This window comes from Apostichopus japonicus, chromosome 21, assembly GCF_037975245.1.
Source record: "Apostichopus japonicus isolate 1M-3 chromosome 21, ASM3797524v1, whole genome shotgun sequence".
NCBI classification, from domain to species: Eukaryota; Metazoa; Echinodermata; class Holothuroidea; order Aspidochirotida; family Stichopodidae; genus Apostichopus; species Apostichopus japonicus.
Window position 1 is genome coordinate 12,698,052 of NC_092581.1, and position 19,194 is coordinate 12,717,245.

Sequence of the window (19,194 nt, forward strand, 5' to 3'; positions counted from 1 at the left end):
AAACTTTGGCTTGGAACATTTTTACCAGGTATATTCATCCATGCAGTGTTGGATTTATAACACCCTCTAAGACCCTATGACAAGACCATAAGCTTGTTCCTCCCCCCCCCCCCTGCCCACTCCAATCTTGCTTAAAGTTGGTATGACACACCAGGAAGTGGTCACAGACATCCCTTGACTTTGGGGTTCCCTATACTTTGGGGCCACATGAATTTGGGGGCGCTCTTCATTTTTCTCATCTGCCTATTGGATACTACGGCACCACATATATTGATACACTCGAATCAGGATCGGCAAAAACCAACTGAAAGAAGTCTACCTATAAAGAAAGATAGAGGGTATGATGTTTTGATCCTACCAGCCTGTGAGTGCATAAATACATGGAGCTGGAGCATCAAATCGGAATGGAAAACAGCATGGTTTTGTACCCATGGAAGTAAGAGTAAATAAACAAAATAGGCCTAATGAAGAAGAAGAAAAAAACAAAACAGGTGACCCTGGATATCCTAAATCATGCCCTGTTTTAACCGATAGCAAACCACCGCCTGCACAGAAATGTAAAATTTGAAAGCATATGGTTTACAGGTGACTAACTAACTTCGTTCTTATTGGATCAAGGAGATGACTAATTGCACATGCTGGCATTACCAGATGCATAGTAACAGCATGGAGCTATAAACCTGGGATTATAGCTCCATGGTAACAGTGAGGGTATAAGGCATGGGGGTTTTCCCACATTTTGCTGACAAAGACTTTTTTCCAAATTTCAGGTTAAGTTAGCAATATAACCCTTTCCAGTTGTCACCCCACCGATTCCAGTGGCACACAATATGACACTCATCGAAAAGGGACAATTTTCCAATCTGGAAGCTGGAAACTCAATATCATTGTTTCAAACTCAAGATATGGTAGACTGAATGTAACCTATTTTGACTGAGTGGTTAAACCCTTCTTTCAAGCTTATTATTCCACGGAGTGGTTAACCGAGTCGGTGATCTGTAATGCCTTCCCAAATAAATGCTGTTGAAAAGCGCGGTTAATTTCCTATAATAACGTTTTAGTTGTAGATTTTTCCTTGCAATGTGATATCTTTGGAATGTTTGCCTACGTACCTGTCAACGTTCTCTGTATTCAGATTTTCATGAAAATGCAACTCTAAACTAGGAAATAAGAAAAATAAATGATCCCATTAATTGTGGACACTAATTTATAGCAACAAATAACAGTTCTTCTGCCTGTTTAACACAGCATTTTCATCTAATTATTGTTACGATTAGATGATTGACATTAGAATTTTGCTAGCTCTGCCTGCCAGGTTCAGTCCAGTTAGTGTGGCGCAGATAGATTTAGAAGTACGCCACCTACAACACCATCTGACTACACACGTATCGTCACCTGACAAATTTAGTCTGTTTACCTTCATCACATTTTGAACTGCAGGCAGGCTACGGTAACGCTGTGTGGACCATATGCATCATTATCAATAACAGTAAATCAAAGGGTCGGATAGTTCATCATCAGAGAGTTTACACAGAAGTTAGTTCTCGTTCAAAATAGACGGCGTATCAAGTGAAAGTGAGACCGCTTACAGTTCTTAAATGTTATACTTTATATCAGTCTTATTAAGTATGTAAAAGTTAAGAGCGCCTAAATTTTCGATCCTAACATGATCATCTTCTGAGCCTTTGAAGAAGCTCGGTCGGCTAAGTGCTTAGATCAGAAAACATCAGACCCTCTAACTTTTACGTATCTACCCATACACAGGCTTTTTGCAGTAGTTAAGCAGTTTGCTAACATTTTTTATCTGTCTAAAATGTAGTAAGACTAACGTTTTGTAATAGCTGTGAATGATTATGTTTATATCGTGACCAAATAAAGCCTAGGCCTACAGTAGTTGTTAAGTTGGATATTGGAAGGTAGCATTACTGGGTACTATAAGCTAGCCATTGCAATGATTGCTATGTTTGTTTGCATTTCAAGCAGTTTCTACGAACGGAAGGCCATACAGGTAAGAGAATTCATTCAGGAAAGTTTCTAAACATTCTGAAGTAGTAATATATTTCACAACAGTTTTGGGGACAACTTAAATCTGGACAGGGAATGGGGATCTGTCCCCGGAAACCGAGCACATCTGATCACCTTACTGTAGGAACTGCATTCAGGTATTTCAAATGTGAAGGTCAAGAGTTAGACTATGTACCATATCATAGACAGAATTGTTAAAGAATACAATTTCTTATTCTCTAATTTAGGGTTCCCACTATACTGTATGCTGAAAGAAATCATCAGCAAACTACAAGGCTACAACTTATACATTAATTGGCATACAGTATATGTGTGAACAGTATGTGTGTTGTATGTGACGCCTATGTTTGTAATTGTAAACAACACATCTCATGAACTGTAAGTCCATTTGGTTGAAACTTGGTACTCTACAATTGATACCCCATGACCAAGTGATGGTCCCTATTGATTCTGGTGCAGATAACATGTACATATTAATGAATTGGTGGGACTTACTGTACAGTAAAGTGAACAATTAAAAGGTGCAATTCCCCATATATGTAACAGTATCTTGTGTTTAGAAGATAGATATACTGTACCTGTACAGTATGTTGGTGGATTGTATTTTCAGTTGCTTCCTGGCTGAATAAACGTTCAAATTATATATAGGGGAGGCGGGAATGTGGGGGGGGGGGTTGGCGAATAAGATTTGGGCCTAAAATTAACTCATTAACATGAAACCGCAAGATTGCTAGGGTAGTTTGGCTGTTTATAAGATAGATAGTGCCAAGTCAATAAACAGTAAGGGCTTAAGGGTGAAGGGAAATCCAGCACGAGTGAAGTTAACAAGGCTGAACATCTCTGGGAGGTTTATCATAACTCCTCGATTGAATCATAATTTTTCCACAACCCACGCCAGCACGTATAGATCATCAGCCTGGCCCTGATTGGCTGAAAGTTAGCATCTGACCAATCCTGGGTTCCAGATTGGTCAGAGCCATATGCAAATGAGTGTCAAACTAGCTGGAATCGGTTGTAGAGAACATCGACGAGGATTCATTGACTAAGTATAAAAAAAAGTGTGAAGGAACTAATTTTAGGCACACTACATGCATGACATCATAGAGCAAGCATGTGAATAATAATTGACCAAGCTAAAGGTCAGCAATGAATAATATTGCAATGTTCAATATTAAAATAACTTTCTCATAAAATTGTCAGCAATGAATTACATGTAGCAAAAAGCTAACACATTTCTCTGAATAGATCAATTGAGTTGATACCATATACTGTACAATGCATGTAAACTGCACATAAAATGGTCGGTATACAGGGGCTTTACAACATTAAAGTTTAATGTGAAACAATACAATGTGGTTCATAGAACCTTGTAATGATAATGATTTAAATGTGGTATAAATTGATTAAGACAATTTTCTAGATTTGAATCATCCCTTCCATATTTCCTTATAATTTCCATGTTTAAGATTTATATATTTACAAAGCATAGGAAGTTGAACCCTGACATTGTGTACAGTAGGTTAAATATGTATTTCTGCTCTATTCAGTGCACAGTTAGTATAAATTACAGTGTCTACGTATTTCGTTTTCTGTATTACCAAGAATTCCTAGTTGAAGCCCCTCAAAACAGGAAGTAAACTTGTTGAGACAACTGTGCATGGTAGGCCTTATACTGTACTGTATAAGCATGACAATGATGTATGCAATATTAAGAATAGCTGTTCTGTAGTCAAATTTGGTATGGAATTTGGTTGAATAAATCTACTCATACAATAAACAATATAGGTGTAAATCTTCTGTACTTTCAAGTACAGTACAAAATGATCTCTATGAAAAATGTATCCAATTACAATATATAGGAGTAATTTGGTCAGAAATGCAGGTTTATCAAAAACATGTACTTTTACCCAAATTATGCAAAAGAATGTCTAATGGTCATGTTTTCATTGTAAGCACCCTCACCCAACCCCTCCTCCAGATCATGAACTGGCATTTGCAAAACCACAACTATTTTATATACCAAAATTACTTTTGCAGTGTGTCCCATTGGTTGCACACTATATCTGATTGTCTACAGTAGGTGCAGGCTCATGGAGTTTTCAGAAAGTTGCATTATATATCAGCTGGTCATAAAAAGTATCTGTGCCAGTGAATATTATTGAAATGTGCAATATTCTAATAAAGTAGATACTGTATATATCAGGCGCGTATCCAGGATTTTCTAACCCGGGGGGCGCGAATTACTATCTAAGCGGAGCGCCACCATCGGTTGGCGCGCAGCGTACAAGAAAATTTTTGGTTTTCATAGCCCCCCAGATCACCGGAAATGGCACTTCTCGGGCTTGAAAATGACCAACCAGATGTACACTTTTGCTTGAGAACCAAGTTTTACTCAATAGTTTATTCCATCCATAACCTTTTTCAAGATTGTCACCAGTCACACATCATGTTCGACCTCATCGTATCTCCTGTAGATCATTGCTTTTGTAGGTAATTCTACGTAACGGCCCACAATACCCGTCAGCCCCACTTTTCAAGGTTTTAAGCCCATTATTTGTTCAGAATTTACATAATAAATTCACTTCAAAACATACCGCTAATGTTGCACAAAATTTCATCTATGGACAACCACCAATATAGAAAAAAAACCTTCAAACCCAAACAGACCGGTCAAAATTGCACGAGTAGAGGGAAGTATAATGAAGAATGTTGGTCAGGGAATTTTCGAAAATTCCGACACAGTTAATTTATTGGTGTAGAAATATTGCAACCTCTTATAATGGCTTTTACAAAACTTGGTTGAAGGAACAGAAAAATAGCAGATATTTCCGATATCAGGTATATCGAAACCGAACACTTCACTCATAGGCGTAGGTCCTGTAGGAGGCGGGGGCTGCAGCCCCCCCCCCAATTGTTTTCCCATTTTTTTGGGGCACCTACTGAAAGAAAAATAAATAGCAATGAATAGCTTAAAATGATCTCCTTGGTAATTGAAATAAAGTTGTAAGCTTGGCCGACATTACTACTGTAAAAGAGAGTTTTGACATAAATGGATCTGTATGGTTTTTCTCCATCTACATAAGACATTTGGTTGTTTACATTAGCATCCGGCGGTATACTGTGCAACTTTGACGGACCGTGCGGTAGACGATGCCATATAATGTAATGAGCGATCTTGCCTATATGATATTGGCATCGACATGTTGAATGCGCGCTTTGCGCGCGAAAAATTTTGGCTTTTTTTTCGGGCAAGTCATTACAGCCCCCAAATCCAATCTGGCTCCTACGCCTTTGACTACACACATTGACAGTTTTTGAGGCTGTTCATCGTGGAACATGCATTTCAATGCTCATTGATACGATGTTATATCTGCTCTTTGCTTTACAAATTCGAACAGGCGTGTAGCGAGTAATTGCCAAGGGAGGGCGAAGCCTGTAGGCAAACTATCTAAGCGAAGCGCCACCATAAGTTGGCGCGAAGCGAACAAGAAAAATTTTGGCCGAAAATGCCTCCCAGATCGCTGGAAATGACACTTCCCAGGCCTTGTAAGTTGCATCTAAGCATTGTCTATTTTGAAATTACTAGCGATGTCATAAAGAAAATTTGCTCGGGGGGGCGGTCGCCCCCTTCCCGAAATGCGTTATGTTCCCCGACGACTCGGTCGAGTTCAAGTACATTAGTGAGAGAGGAAAAACGGAAACGTCAAAAATGGAGTTGTCGGGGTAAGGGGTAGGGTGAGGCGCACACCCCCTCCGTAATCCTTGATCTGTCACTGGCTACCCTGTGTATATAATAGGGATCTTTCTCTTCCCGAGGTCTTGGCTATCTTCTACTCCCTCCTTTTCTCCTTTTTCTCTCTTTTTTCTTTTTCTTTTCCCTTCCTTCCTCTCCTCCTTTTCTTTTTTCCCCTCCTTTTCCCTTTTTTCTTCTCTTTTTTTTCTCTCCTCTTTTCCTTACCCGGGGGGCGCGCGCCCCCAACGCCCCCCCCCTGGATACGCACCTGTATATGTTGCATATAATGATTATTATGAACTCTGCACAGAGGTAGTACACATGTACATTAGTGTACGTAATCGATAATGGCTTAAAGGTGGAGGATGAGTTTACAAGTAAATCATGATGCACATACATACTGTACAAGCAAAACCATTAAAATGTAGAAGATCTGATTTTGAGCGCAATCTTGAGATGAACTTGATGTAATGCCTGTAGTGTTGTCGAGTGTTAACATGAAAAAAGAATTATTCAGGATTTGATACAGAAACCGAACATAACTGATACCAGTAGATATAGTGTATCCTGTGATCTGTTTATATTGCATTGTTTTTCTTTCTCTCTCCCTGGGCTTCTTCTCGTCATCCATTGTCAGCCAATTGTTTATTTTTTCCTCTGGGTAAAAATGTTGACTTCTGCCAAGAAATGTTTGTGTACACGTACATAAAGTACTTTCGATACCTACAGTCATTCTGTTGCTAAAAGCAAGGAGCTACTGTACAGTATGGTATATAAACTTTCAGAGAGCTTTCTTTGTGACCTAGGTCCTAGCTGTATGTCACTCTTGTGTGTTTATTGCACAGACTGTTGTACTCTCTGTTTCATTGTGTGACCCGGACTATACCTTACCTCTTTATTAAAGAGGTAAGGTATAGTCTGGGTCACACAATGAAACAAAGGAATTACAGTACAGGTTCATTAAATTAGTTTGATTTCACGAGAATCGAAAGCCGAATAGAATTTTATTGGACTGTATTTCCATAGGCTGGCATCAATTTTATCTTCTTGCCATGTACCGTACAGGGATTACAGTTCAAGTGTGACACTTAATATTATCACACAACATGTTATGTTATTCATATATTTATAGATATATAGTTACAGTACTAAAAATACATCGAATATGATAGTTGAAACTCCACTTGAGACCGATACTTCCCTACTTAAAATATAACTCGATATGCAGTAAAAACCTTGCTTATAACTTTTTACATGGTTTTCCTTTGTCTGTTGTGAATATTACAGTATTGTACTCACTGCTTTGTGCAGATTAAATGCCCTTTAAACTAGTATGAATAGTAAAGTGTTCTTTGAATAGCAGTAAACTTCAAAGAAGTTATCTGACTGAATTATATGTCACATTATATCAAGTGGTGAAAAGGTTATATTGCTCTGTGAATTGGCAATTTGTTTTTGTGATTTATACTAGATGACTTGTAGGTTGTCAAAATATTTCAGGTGCATTTTAAACAATGTCATGTAGACCACTCACCTCTAGTCTTTAGTAGCAAGTCTTCAAGGGATATACAAGCTCAAAATTGGTAAGAGAAAATTTCCTTTTAGATCATACAATCTATGTGTCTACGGCATATTTCACATAGGAATTGGAATAATACTTCTATACTGTATCCAGTGAATTAAGTGGTTGATGCTTTGTCAACATGATAACTGATTCCTGGTACCTTTCTTTATATGTTGCTACATTAGTCAATACAGTAGATAACCCTCTTCATTTTCGTGTGCACAGGTTCACGTATGTTAATATACATGGCTTGCCACATGATGAATATATGTTTTGGCATCGTAACCACTTAATATTTTCTGGTTCTTGAACTTTGTAATCATATCGCCGACTAAAATTCTAAGTATTTATCTGTTGATATTTTTCTGGTTCTTGAACTTTATAATCATATCGCCGACTAAAATTCTAAATATTTATCTGTTGATATTTTGTCTTCATGCAAACTATTACTGTACATGTAAGTTACTTTGTGAATGCACTTGATGATACTGTACATAAAGTATGTATAGGCTCTTAAACTTACGATACTGTGTATATCCGTTATAATAAAATTGTGGGAAATTCATTTGAACTAGTTTGTAACAAACCTGTAGTGGAACGTACAGTATATATGCTGTAAGTACAGTAGATCACTGTAGGCCAATAGGGTAACAACTTTTCCTGGTACTGCTATCATAATATGACATTATCAGATTGACATTTTGATTTCAAGTACCGCGAAGTTAGACAGTTTTTAGCCAGAAGTCGATCAAATTGTTTTCTTTAATACTTAAAGAAATTTCCTTCCTGCATGGCACTGCTGTACATGAAGGAAGGTTGATTCAGACTTAAATTTCCATCATATATAGCATGGGGGGAATTCCACGAGACCAAATTTCCGCGAACATATGGTCCGTGAGACCGATGGTCTATACATGGTCCATCGATAGGAGTAACTAGATTTTTTCATTAGAGGGGCTTCAGGGCAGGTCAAAGAGATTGACAAGGGGGGCATGCAATAGGGTATCGCTATATCTAATAATTAAGTTATATTGTATTCTAATAATTCATTTGGGGCAGCAGGTGAGGGTGGTGGGGGGGGAGGGGAGGAGCGAGACGTTTGAGAGCAGGGGGCTTTTGTACAGTATTGTTATTTATAATTAATATACTATAGAAAGTCTTAACATGTAATCCCCCTTTATCAAACATGATTGTACTTACAGCCTGTTGGGACAATTAATCAAAAGAGTTTTAAGTTTTACACAATATTGTTGAGGAACTGAAAGTCCAACTTTTCAATGAAGTTTAATTCTGTAATTTGAAGAAGAAAAAAAAAAACAGCATGTTCCAGTGCTACAGTACACAGAATGGTCGGATAGGAAATTTGAAACCTGCCCAAAGGTTGAGTATTGTGCAGTATAATATACTATAGGTACGGTATTAACATGCAATTCCCTTTATCAAACACCATTGTACTTGTAGCCCCTTGGTACAATTATTCTAAAGATTCTTAAATTTACCCAATATTGTTGAGGAAATGACATTTCTCTGAAGTTTCATGCAGTACGTTACAGTTACTGTACTGTACATTGATAAGGAAGCTTCTTCATGTTGCCAACAAAAAGCCGGTCAACCATGACCAGTTCTCCTTGTGGAAACTTAGCAGGGGTTGGTGTGAAGCGTGGGAAGACCAAACAAGAAGTATAATCCTGCATAGTGCATACAAATGTTTCATAAAAGTTATATAATAGCCAGTTAATAGTTAATATAATAGCCAATTGTTGCATTGGAGGCTAAATTGATTGAGGAAATTCATCCAGGGACAGCTGGTAATTGTTGGATTAGGTGTGACTGTGTAGAATGTATATATGCACAGTGCTATTTTGTTAATACTGTTCACGGTATAACACAGTTTTGAAGTTAACAAAATTTATTTAAAAAAATAACATATTTAAGAATTAGTCTGTGGAAGAAGGAAGCTTGAATCTGAATTTTTGCATCTGGTTCTACTGTATATCACAAGGGCGTAGGAACTGGGGGGCTGGGGGGTGCCAGCCCCCCAGTGAAAAATAGGGGGGCAGAAGTATCATTCCACCCTCCCGCTTCGCAAGTCAGAAAACCCCTTTTTCATTTCTCAATAAATGATAACAACATTCGTCATGATTTTTTCCAATCTTATTCTCAACATAGTGATGACTTGTTTGTGCGATTGTGGATAATCATCACTAACTGCCCTTGGTGCTCAGAACATTTTGGCCGAAAAAATCTCATTTGTAGCACCAAATTGCATCTAAGGCCAGGTGAAAATGCAAAATTATTTACAAAATGGAGTGGGTGTTGAAGTGTGCTATATTGCACCAAATTGCATCTGAGGCCACCTGGAAATGCAAAAAAAAACAAATGGGGAGGGGAACACCCCCTTAGACCCCTCCCCCAGGCCGGCCATCAGTCTTCAGCCCCCCTTCTCAAAAGTACCTTCCTACGCCACTGGTATATCAGTGCATTGTGCAGTAATACTGACACATATTGAACATTACCCAAGTTTCAATGTAACTTTAGGGTAATATTTACGAACAATTTGACTGAGCACTCTTAACCACTGTACAGTACTGTATATATGGAGCTGTGTATTGCCTATTCCAGTACAGAAAAAAATAATATTACGTCCCACCCATAGCTACAGTAGTGAAATCTTTGCAATTGTTGTTTTCAATTGGTAATCGGTAAGCCTTTGTCAGGGATGAGCCTGGGGTAAAAAAAAAAATTATGGAACTTTGCAAAAATTGCGGTATAGGCTTCAGTTTGCATATGCTACAGTGTGTTAGGATAATAGTTTTTGTCCCCGAGGTAGAAAAGAAATCATGGATATTCCGCGAATTCGCGGAAAAAGCTCATGCCTGCTTTGCAGATGGCCGTGCGTGCCGTTAATTCCAACGTTCCTCATCAATCTGTTTTGGGTCGACTATGAAGTCACCTGTCAGGTGATGCTCTCCAAGTCGATGTACACTGACATACCACGAGATTGTGCAGCATGCCGTTGAAATACACAGATGTGCAGGTATAGATCCACTCATGTACGGTTTAGAGAGCTCTGTAAGATCCACGCATGTTAAAATATTTAAGGCGTCCACTCATTTGGTCGGACTGTATTTATATTGTCTGTGTCATGCGTTAGTGTTATTTTTGTTAAGTACGTGAACCCTTCAGAAATTGCGTTATACTGTCACATACTGATACATACTGCGATGTCTAAGCACTGTGCGTTATACGTACTGTGGCCTGCTGAGAAAGTTTCATGGTCTGTCATTTTATGAGAATAAAGTTCTGTACAAGTAAAGAGAAACTCAGTTGACAATCGTCTCTAGCCAGGTAACCGCTACGATTCAATGCCTCGACAAACAACGTAATAATTTATTGAAGGGGAGTGGCCAAAAAGGAAACCATGCATTGAGAAGTGTAAATCATACAGAGTTGTACACACAGATAGTCAGACGTTATTAACAAAGTCTCCGGATGGTAAACGTTACCTGAAAATCAACAATGAGCAGATTTTTTAATTCCACATTAAAGGGTTTTTCCAAATAATACTCAGATTCTTTGCAGTGTTCATCATTTGTCATCATTAGGAAGGTCTTTCTGGATATCAAACACAATGAAAAATTCATTTGAATATGTGCAGTAGCTGTTTAGTGTACACTTGATTTAAAAATACTGAGTGTATAAATATATATACGGGGATGTGCTGAGGAATATGTGAGTGCCGGGCAGATTGTGTGGTAGTGTGATCCACACCCTGGGAGAGGGGTCTCATGGGTGGGGTACCCCTCCCCACTGGACAAATTTTGCACATGAAGTATGCTTAGATGGTGCTATTTTTCCTATTCTGTGCCATGATTTTGGTTATGGTAAAAATTTGTTAAATTTTCATCAAAAAAGTGCCCGGCAGAAATGTTTAAAATACTGTTTGTGCTGGGTGGCATTCAGAACTGCTGGGCGCAGCCGCCCGGTGCCGCCCAGTGTGAGCACATCACTGTATATAATATATATATATAGCATACATTAAAGTTTTAACTGTACTGCTTGTTAGCTTCAAGTCAACGATCTGTGGGTCCGCAAATGACTTATTTTCAGACTTCAGGAGTTCAAACAGTGATGAATTGCTGCTAGCATTTTAGTTATTGAGAAATATGTTCTCCTGGGTTTGAAATAGTTCAAGCATGCAAGCTGACAGGTTTATATTGTTCAAACAGTTTGTTAGTATCACCTGATCTTAGTTATAATTTAGTCGTAGAGCCATCTACATAATATTCAATTTAATTCTTATGTACAACTGGATTCATTATTCGATATACAGTAGATAAGCTTCCTTTACAATGGTTCTTCTTTTCTTTTAAAAGTCTTGTACCTAGTATTAGATAGAAAATGGCGCAACAGAAGATGATGGGGGGTATCACAGAGGCGAAGGAAGTGACCGAAGAGGTGCAAGACCTAGTTGATCAGGTACAGTACTGTACTCCAAGTGTAGGCCCCACCAGACCCACCCTTCTGGTCAGGCCTGGTCGAAAAGTCAGTCTTACAGTGGAACTGTTTACTTTAAACTTATAGGAATCTCTCTCATATATCCATATATTGGCAAAGAGGATAATGAACACACTCCACCAGTGGCGGAGCTAGGGGTATTGGTCAGGAGGGGCGAGAATAGTTTGTAGGGGCGCTTTCGACACTATCTAGCGGAGCGCCACCACAGGTTGGCACCTAGCATACAGAAATTTTTTGAGTAAAGATACTCCCTACATCGCCGGAAATGACCCTTTCCGGGCCTGGCTAATTTGCAGATAAACAAAGAATAAATACAGTAGGTGTCATCGCCAAATTACACCAACAAAATGTGACAAATGTCAATGGGTAGATGAGAGAGCAATAAAAAAAGTCAATAATCGTGAATAAGTAAAAAGTGGTAAAGAGCTGAAAAGGGCGCCAGCAGTCCATTTGAGTCCGTCAGGGGGGGCATCCGCCCCCTGACTGTATGGACGCTCCGCCACTGCACTCCACCACCACCCCTACTCATCCTACCAACCCCACCTCCCCCTCCCAAATCCCCTTCCCACCTCCCCTTCCCATGTTTTCTAATGTTATTTCTTCATATCCAGTGACTTCTATATATATCTTGGCAGGTCAAGGCTGAAGTTGAAAGTGCTGCCGGTACAACATTTGACACTTTCAATGCAACTCATTACTCCACTCAAGTCGTATCTGGCGTGAACTACTTTGTAAAAGTAAGCCTACAGAACTTTTATTCCTTCTTTTTTTAAATGTCATTTACCATCTTTTTTTCCCCCATGACTCTCTTTCAAGCTGACGTAGCAAGCACTTTAAACGTGACGATCATGGCTTTCAGATTAAACACATACTGACGTTATGACGTACCACCTGTGTCCAAATGGGATGGTCTTGTAATATTGTATTTTGCACACCATGAGCATTGCCTTTACGGACAGTGTTGTAAACTTTTGTCAGGACTCAAGTCTAGGTTTCAAATGTGCAGCGACTAGGAAATGTTCTGTCCAGTTTTTTGTTTTTCCAATAGAGATCGTACAGTGACTCTTAGGTCAGTGTCTTGACTCAAAGTCAGGTATATTAAATGTAGCAGCTGCTAGAGTCGATCTCAAATTTAAGTGACTGGTTACAACTCATCAAATGGATCACCCAGCTAGAAGAAATATGGAATCAAGATGTAAACTAATTTTCTATTTCATAATATACCTGATAAACAATGAATACATCAATGTGGAGATGGTCTAGGATGGGACTGTTGATATGATTGTCCCTGAGACACAACCTGGCTCTTAATGCCAACTAGATGCCTGTATCGGGGGGGGGAGGGGGGTGAGATGGGCGGGACAGGGCGGGAGGTCTGTTTCAACATTTGCTGTTATGAAGGCACGTGTAGTCTAGTACATGTGCGAGGCTGGGAGACATCATGGAAGTTTGAAGCACAATAACTGAAGATGGGAGGCTTGGCAAGATTCACATCTTCACATGAGCAAGCAATGTGTTAAGAACACGCAGTGTATCTTTTTGAGGTGGGGGGGGGGGATTGGGGAAGAACAAACCTTATTTTAGTTCAAGAGGAACCTTGACCAGATTGTATACTTTAAGTCCAAATCTGCATATTAAATTACAAGAAGCATTTTGTCACTTGTTGTGTTTGAGTAATGATCATTAAAGTTCAAAGGTCAAATTGTGACGACTGTGTCGAACATAATAATTGAAGCCAGACAAGTTGGATTAATTGCTTCAGTTTTGTGAGATGGTTGACTTTCTCAACCTCTTTAATGTGAAACTTGGCATAGACCTAAAGAAATCCGACATCACAATTTTACCGTGATAGCCACATACATGCTATGCACAGGTAGACAGTGCAACGATAAATTCTTAAAAAGCATTCAATGTAAATAAACCATCAAAACTTGATAATTCATGTTTGCAAATCTGGTCCCAATGAAGAACTGAAATCGGTAAATTGGTAAAAGTTCATCTTTTTTTTTCTTTTTTTTTCTGTTTCAGGTTGACGTTGGGAATGACAAATTCATCCATGTAAGAATATACAAACATTTTCAAGGAAATGTTACCTACAGCGGTTTCCAGGACGACAAGACCAAAGATGATCCCATTACATATTTTTAAGGTTTCGCTTGCCAAAGTATAAGTTGTTCTATTCTGTATTTCTACTTCTACTTTTTTCTGCTCTTTCGGTATTCACTGAGGGTCTGCTTAGTTCTATGTCTTTCGTAGGTATGGCCGATACACCTTTGGTCATAATACTATAGGCTATATGTTTTAGGTTTATTGTACCTTAAGTTCTGGGTGTGAATGGTGGTAGTAAGATGTTAATGAGTGTCCACCCCATATCCTCTAGGTTACCAGATGCTCTTGACCCTGGCCGAAATTGCTACTTTTTACAGTGTCATTAAAACCAAGTCTTTAATGTCTTTGATACTTAGGAGTGTTAGCTAACTTAGCTCAGAGGTTAACGCTCGTGCCCTTCAATTATAAGGTCCCGAGTTCGAGTCACTCCAAGATTAATGTATATCATCCAGTCACAGAGTTGTTAACAATTGACAATTCATAATCATGGACGTTAAATATGAATCTAAGAGACTGACTTCTCGGCTTTGATAAGCCAATGATGGCTTCTTCGCGAGTTCCTGCTTGCAGGAGGATCAAAAATACTTACAATACATACATACTTCCGGTTTGCGATTGGAGAAATCGTTTTTTTGCAACAGCTTTGGTCGCCATGTCAGTGCACTGCAGTCATATGACTAACTAGGTGCATTCACCTCCTCGTCCCTCGGTGTATGAGAAAGTTGTCAGATGCAGTGCTCCATACTCGTCTCTCGGACGATGGGGAAGTTTAATGGCTGTTCCAGGAGCAGGAATCGCTGCAACTATTACAAACCTGCATCGTAATTTTTCATCAAACAGAGGAAGCTTGATATAAGCCATTGCTCAATCTGAAATCCTCACATGGATAGGGTTTCAAATGAGCTTCCGTTGGCTTCCTAACCCTTGAGAAATAATAAACTGAACTGAACTTTTACTAAAGTTAACTAAACTGAAAATGCTTAAAACTACAATATCCTGTAATTTACTTTTTACCATCAAAGCTGGCTAATAAACATTGAGTCTCATGGTGAGTCTCATGGATTGGGTTTCAAATGAGCTTCCATTGGCTTCCTAACCCTTGAGAAATACTTAACTATAAGCAGAAACTACGAGAAGACTGGCTTGTAATATCTAGTCATTTAAAGCAGTTGACGACACTCCCTTGCCGCGAAAGTCGAAGTCAAAGGGGGTGATCAATTTGTGGCAATGATGTCACAATGGATACTTTAAACTGCACAAAGCGCTTATCTTTCACTGAGAATGACAGGTGTTGAATATTTCACTGTTAGCTTCAGTCTTTGCAGTCAAAACTGGGGACATTGTTACGTAAGTCCAGAAGTGAAACATAACCAGGCTTCTTAGATTTCAAATTTTTCAGACATTTCATTTTCAGTTTTTAACAATACCCCTATGATGAATTATTGTTAACATATGTAAAAGTGTGGGTTTTTTGTTTCTATTCAGGGACCTCCCTAAGGGTCCACTGACCCCCTGGTTGAGAATGACAAGTGTTGAATATTTCACTAGTAGCTTCAGTTACTTGCAGTTGAAAGTGGGAACATTTTTACATAATTTTAAAAGTGAAACATAACCAGGTCTCTTAAATTTCATATTTTCAGACATTTCCAATTTCAGTTTTAACAATAACGTTCCTTATCATGAATTTTTGTACACTTATCGTGCAAGTGTGGGTTTCTGGTAATATTACAAAGTCGTTACTTCTTTTGGTTCCCTTAAAAGCATTGACGACTCGCCCCAAACCGCTTGCAGCCATCTGAAAAAGTTAACTTTCTGTTGCTTGCAAGTGACGTTTTGTTCGTGTCGCTACAAAATGCAGACAGTAATAAAACGTGATACCTTCTTATCTTTAGCTGGACCTGAGATGTCCATGGCTGTATCGTTTGTACACTGTGCTGTGGGTATTGACCATAGCTGCATGTATTGACTGAACACTAGTGTCTAGTTACTGACGGTAGCAAGCTGTGTGTGTATTTTCTGGGGTTGATGGTGGTGTTAAACACTTCTGTTACACTCATTCGAAACTAGGTCAGATTACCAGCATTAGATGTTTCTTTTTGCGCGAGTCTTCACACCCTTTAAGGATAGTGAGGGAAATGGTTTTGGCCTGCATGATCTATTCCATCTCTGCTAACAGTAATCCTGTACATGGCATGGATGTCTTTCCATTCCGAATATTCTCCTCAAAATTGGGGAATTTAGATTCATTTCAAATGTGCCTAATAATTACATTTTTAATGCAGACATGTGCAACTGTTACTTTGAAATAACAGCAGAAGTGTCGATATTCAACTTTTAAAAATGAGATCTTTCATAAACTATTCATGTAATGAAAAAGGGTTGGGCTGTGATCGGAATTAAAATAAATGGAGCAGTTTTGCTTATGTGATGGTAGAAGCATTTTTCAAAGAGCATTCGCATGCTGAAATGTTAAAGGACTGTTTTATTTTTGTGATTGCCATTCTTGTATGTTAAGGAAAACCACTTGTACATAAAATTTAAAAATAAAAAATGTGTGGACTGATAAATAATCAAGTCTCCTGGCTGTATTTCACAAGGATATAAATGTCTTTAAGAGAAAAACACACCAGTTTTGTCAACTTCCCATCAGAATAAGTCATTTTTGGTATGTCATTTGATGTAACTTAGAAATTTACTTTCTCAATTGTGAGTCTATTGTTTACTACCCTTGAAAGGTGATGCATTTGGAATGTTTGCCGGTATTAGATCAACAGTCATGGTTACCTGAGGTAACTTACCTCATTGATCATAACATATTGTAGTTCCTTTGCTAGTTGGGCCATATAAAGCTATGTCAGTTGCCATAGCAACAGTTGCCATAGTAATGGTTAATGTTCCTGAGTAGCTACTCTCTGGGAGTTGCGTATGGGTGGGGTACCCCAGGGGGAGCAGACGTCCATGCATGAGGTCAAAACGTGTTCAGGTGTGTAAGTGTCCAATTTTTGTCAAACCTCAGGGCTACTAAACGGTTAGGATGATTTTATTCAAACTTGGTGGGATGGTACCCAAGGGTACCATTGTGTCTCGAAGGCCGCCCCCCCCTCCCCGGAACCAAATGTCATAAGTTGTTAGTGAGTTTGTTTGCTATAACTCCAAGGGGAAGCATTGGAATGACATGGAACCAGGGAAAATGGAAGTACTTGCAAAATGTGTGGTTGCCATGGGAACCGAGGTCAAAGGTGACGTTGTTAAAAGTCAAATGTATATTTTCACGCAAGTTTGTGTCAAAATCTCCTCAATGTCAGTGCCGATTTCCTTCAACCTTGGTGGGAAGGTACCCCAGAGTGAACCCAGAGTGTTTCACAGACCCTGTAAACCAAAGTTCAAAGTAACTTTACCCAGGGTTTACATAGCCGGACACTAAGTAAGCCATAGCCTAAGTCTGCTTAAAGTTTCCAAATGCAGACTGCAAATGAACTACACTACTGAAAAGTTGACAAACACTGAACAAAGCAGGTCTCAAGGATCTGGATAAAAAAGCACTAACCCCTGCACAGATCCGTATAGGTTTGGCGCCTCCCGTGTTGTTGAAAATACTCCCCTCCCCCTCCCCTCCCAACAAAAGAATCATCAGTTGCTTCCTACAACTATGTTTAAGCTGAGCGTGTATAGATGAATGATTGACCATAGGGCGTAACACTACGAACTCTTAAATTGTCACTATACGAGCTCAACGGAAAGGTGGCCTCGAAAGGTAGCTTACGTAAAAACCTATCGAAAAATCAGGCGATTTTCGCTACTAAGCGAAGATACATCAATAGACATTATCGAATCTCAGCCAGTTCAGTCATTTCTATTTGTAAGGTAAGTAGTAAATAGTTTGACGGTTTACTTTAAATCATGTACTATAATATTGTCATATTCTGAATGAGTTTGTGTGTATTATACGAATCTACATATATAAACCTATATGTCTCTTTTCCGCCGCCATTTTGTTAAAGGAGACACAAATCCAACCATATCACTATTGATCTATTTGATGGAGTTAACTATCACGAAGAACTTCCCCAAACAGCTTAGAAAAAGTCTATTCTGTTGGAAGATATCACAGTATTTAGTGTTTCCTCACACACATAACAATGCTGTAGACATGATCTAAATATAACTGGTTTGTTTTTCTATGATATTAAAATGTTTACTTTTTGTAATGGAGATGGTGTTTGCGCAAGTTGAGTCTCAAATACTGAACTGCAAAATATGACCTATGGATGGAATTTTGCTTACTCATTCAAATTTGAAATATGAAAAGAAATAGAGGAAACATATGATTGAGATTTTAGTGGGCGTTATGACATACCACAGATTTACAAAATGTCAGCTCCCAATTACGATTTTTATAGTAATATTTCTCCCAAATGGAACAAGACAATTCTTAGCTGTAGGAGGGTGTGGTTTTCAGTGGCGTAGGAAGGTACTTTTGAGTGGGGGGGGGGGAGGCTGAAGACTGATGGCCGGCCTGGGAGAGGGGTGTAAGGGGAGGGGGTGTCCCCCTCCCCTTTGGATTTTTTTTGCATTTCCAGGTGGCCTCAGATGCAATTTGGTGCAATATAGCACACTTCAACACCCACTCCATTTTGTAAATAATTTTGCATTTTCACCTGGTCTTAGATGCAATTTGGTGCTCCAAATGAATTTTTTTTCTCATTTGGAAATGAAAAAGGGGTTTTCTGACTTGCGGAGCTGGGGGCGCAATGATACTTCCGCCCCCCATATTTTTCACTGGGGGGATGGCGCCCCCAGCCCCCCGGTTCCTACGCCCTTGGTGGTTCTTCACAAGTTCACAACGATTGTTAAGTCGTGTTAAGCCAAATGTTTGGGTTTCTGTTCTCTGTAAGTAATCAAAAAGTAATTAGGAATTAACATGAATGCCTTCAAATGATCACTTTTGGGAGAACTTTAGACTTGGAGTGCAAGTAATATATATTATACAGCTATTTCGGTTTTCGCGATACTCCCCTTTAAGGCATACTAAATCTCTAGAATGCTCCTTTAAGGTGTAATTGATCAGGACGTCGACTCCACCTCAGTGCTGCCAGGACTTAATGTTAATCCAATATATTATCTTAAGTTATTATACCCTGAACAAAACATGTTATTCTAACTTCATACAAATGAAACAGCATCCTTAGATCAAACTGGCAACCCTTGCAAATTTGTAATTATAATGCATTGTAAGCATGTCTTT

The 19,194-nt window shown here is 38.9% G+C and overlaps 1 protein-coding gene across 1 annotated transcript; it reads left to right on the forward strand.

Moving 5' to 3' along the window:
- Positions 1-1,417: 1,417 nt before the first annotated feature.
- LOC139962514 (cystatin-A-like) lies at positions 1,418-16,519 on the forward strand. Its single transcript, XM_071962540.1, has 4 exons — positions 1,418-1,575; positions 11,699-11,801; positions 12,476-12,577; positions 13,869-16,519. The coding sequence occupies exons 2-4, from the start codon at positions 11,724-11,726 to the stop codon at positions 13,986-13,988; spliced, it is 300 nt and encodes a 99-aa protein (XP_071818641.1). The 5' UTR covers positions 1,418-1,575; positions 11,699-11,723; the 3' UTR covers positions 13,989-16,519.
- Positions 16,520-19,194: the final 2,675 nt, after the last annotated feature.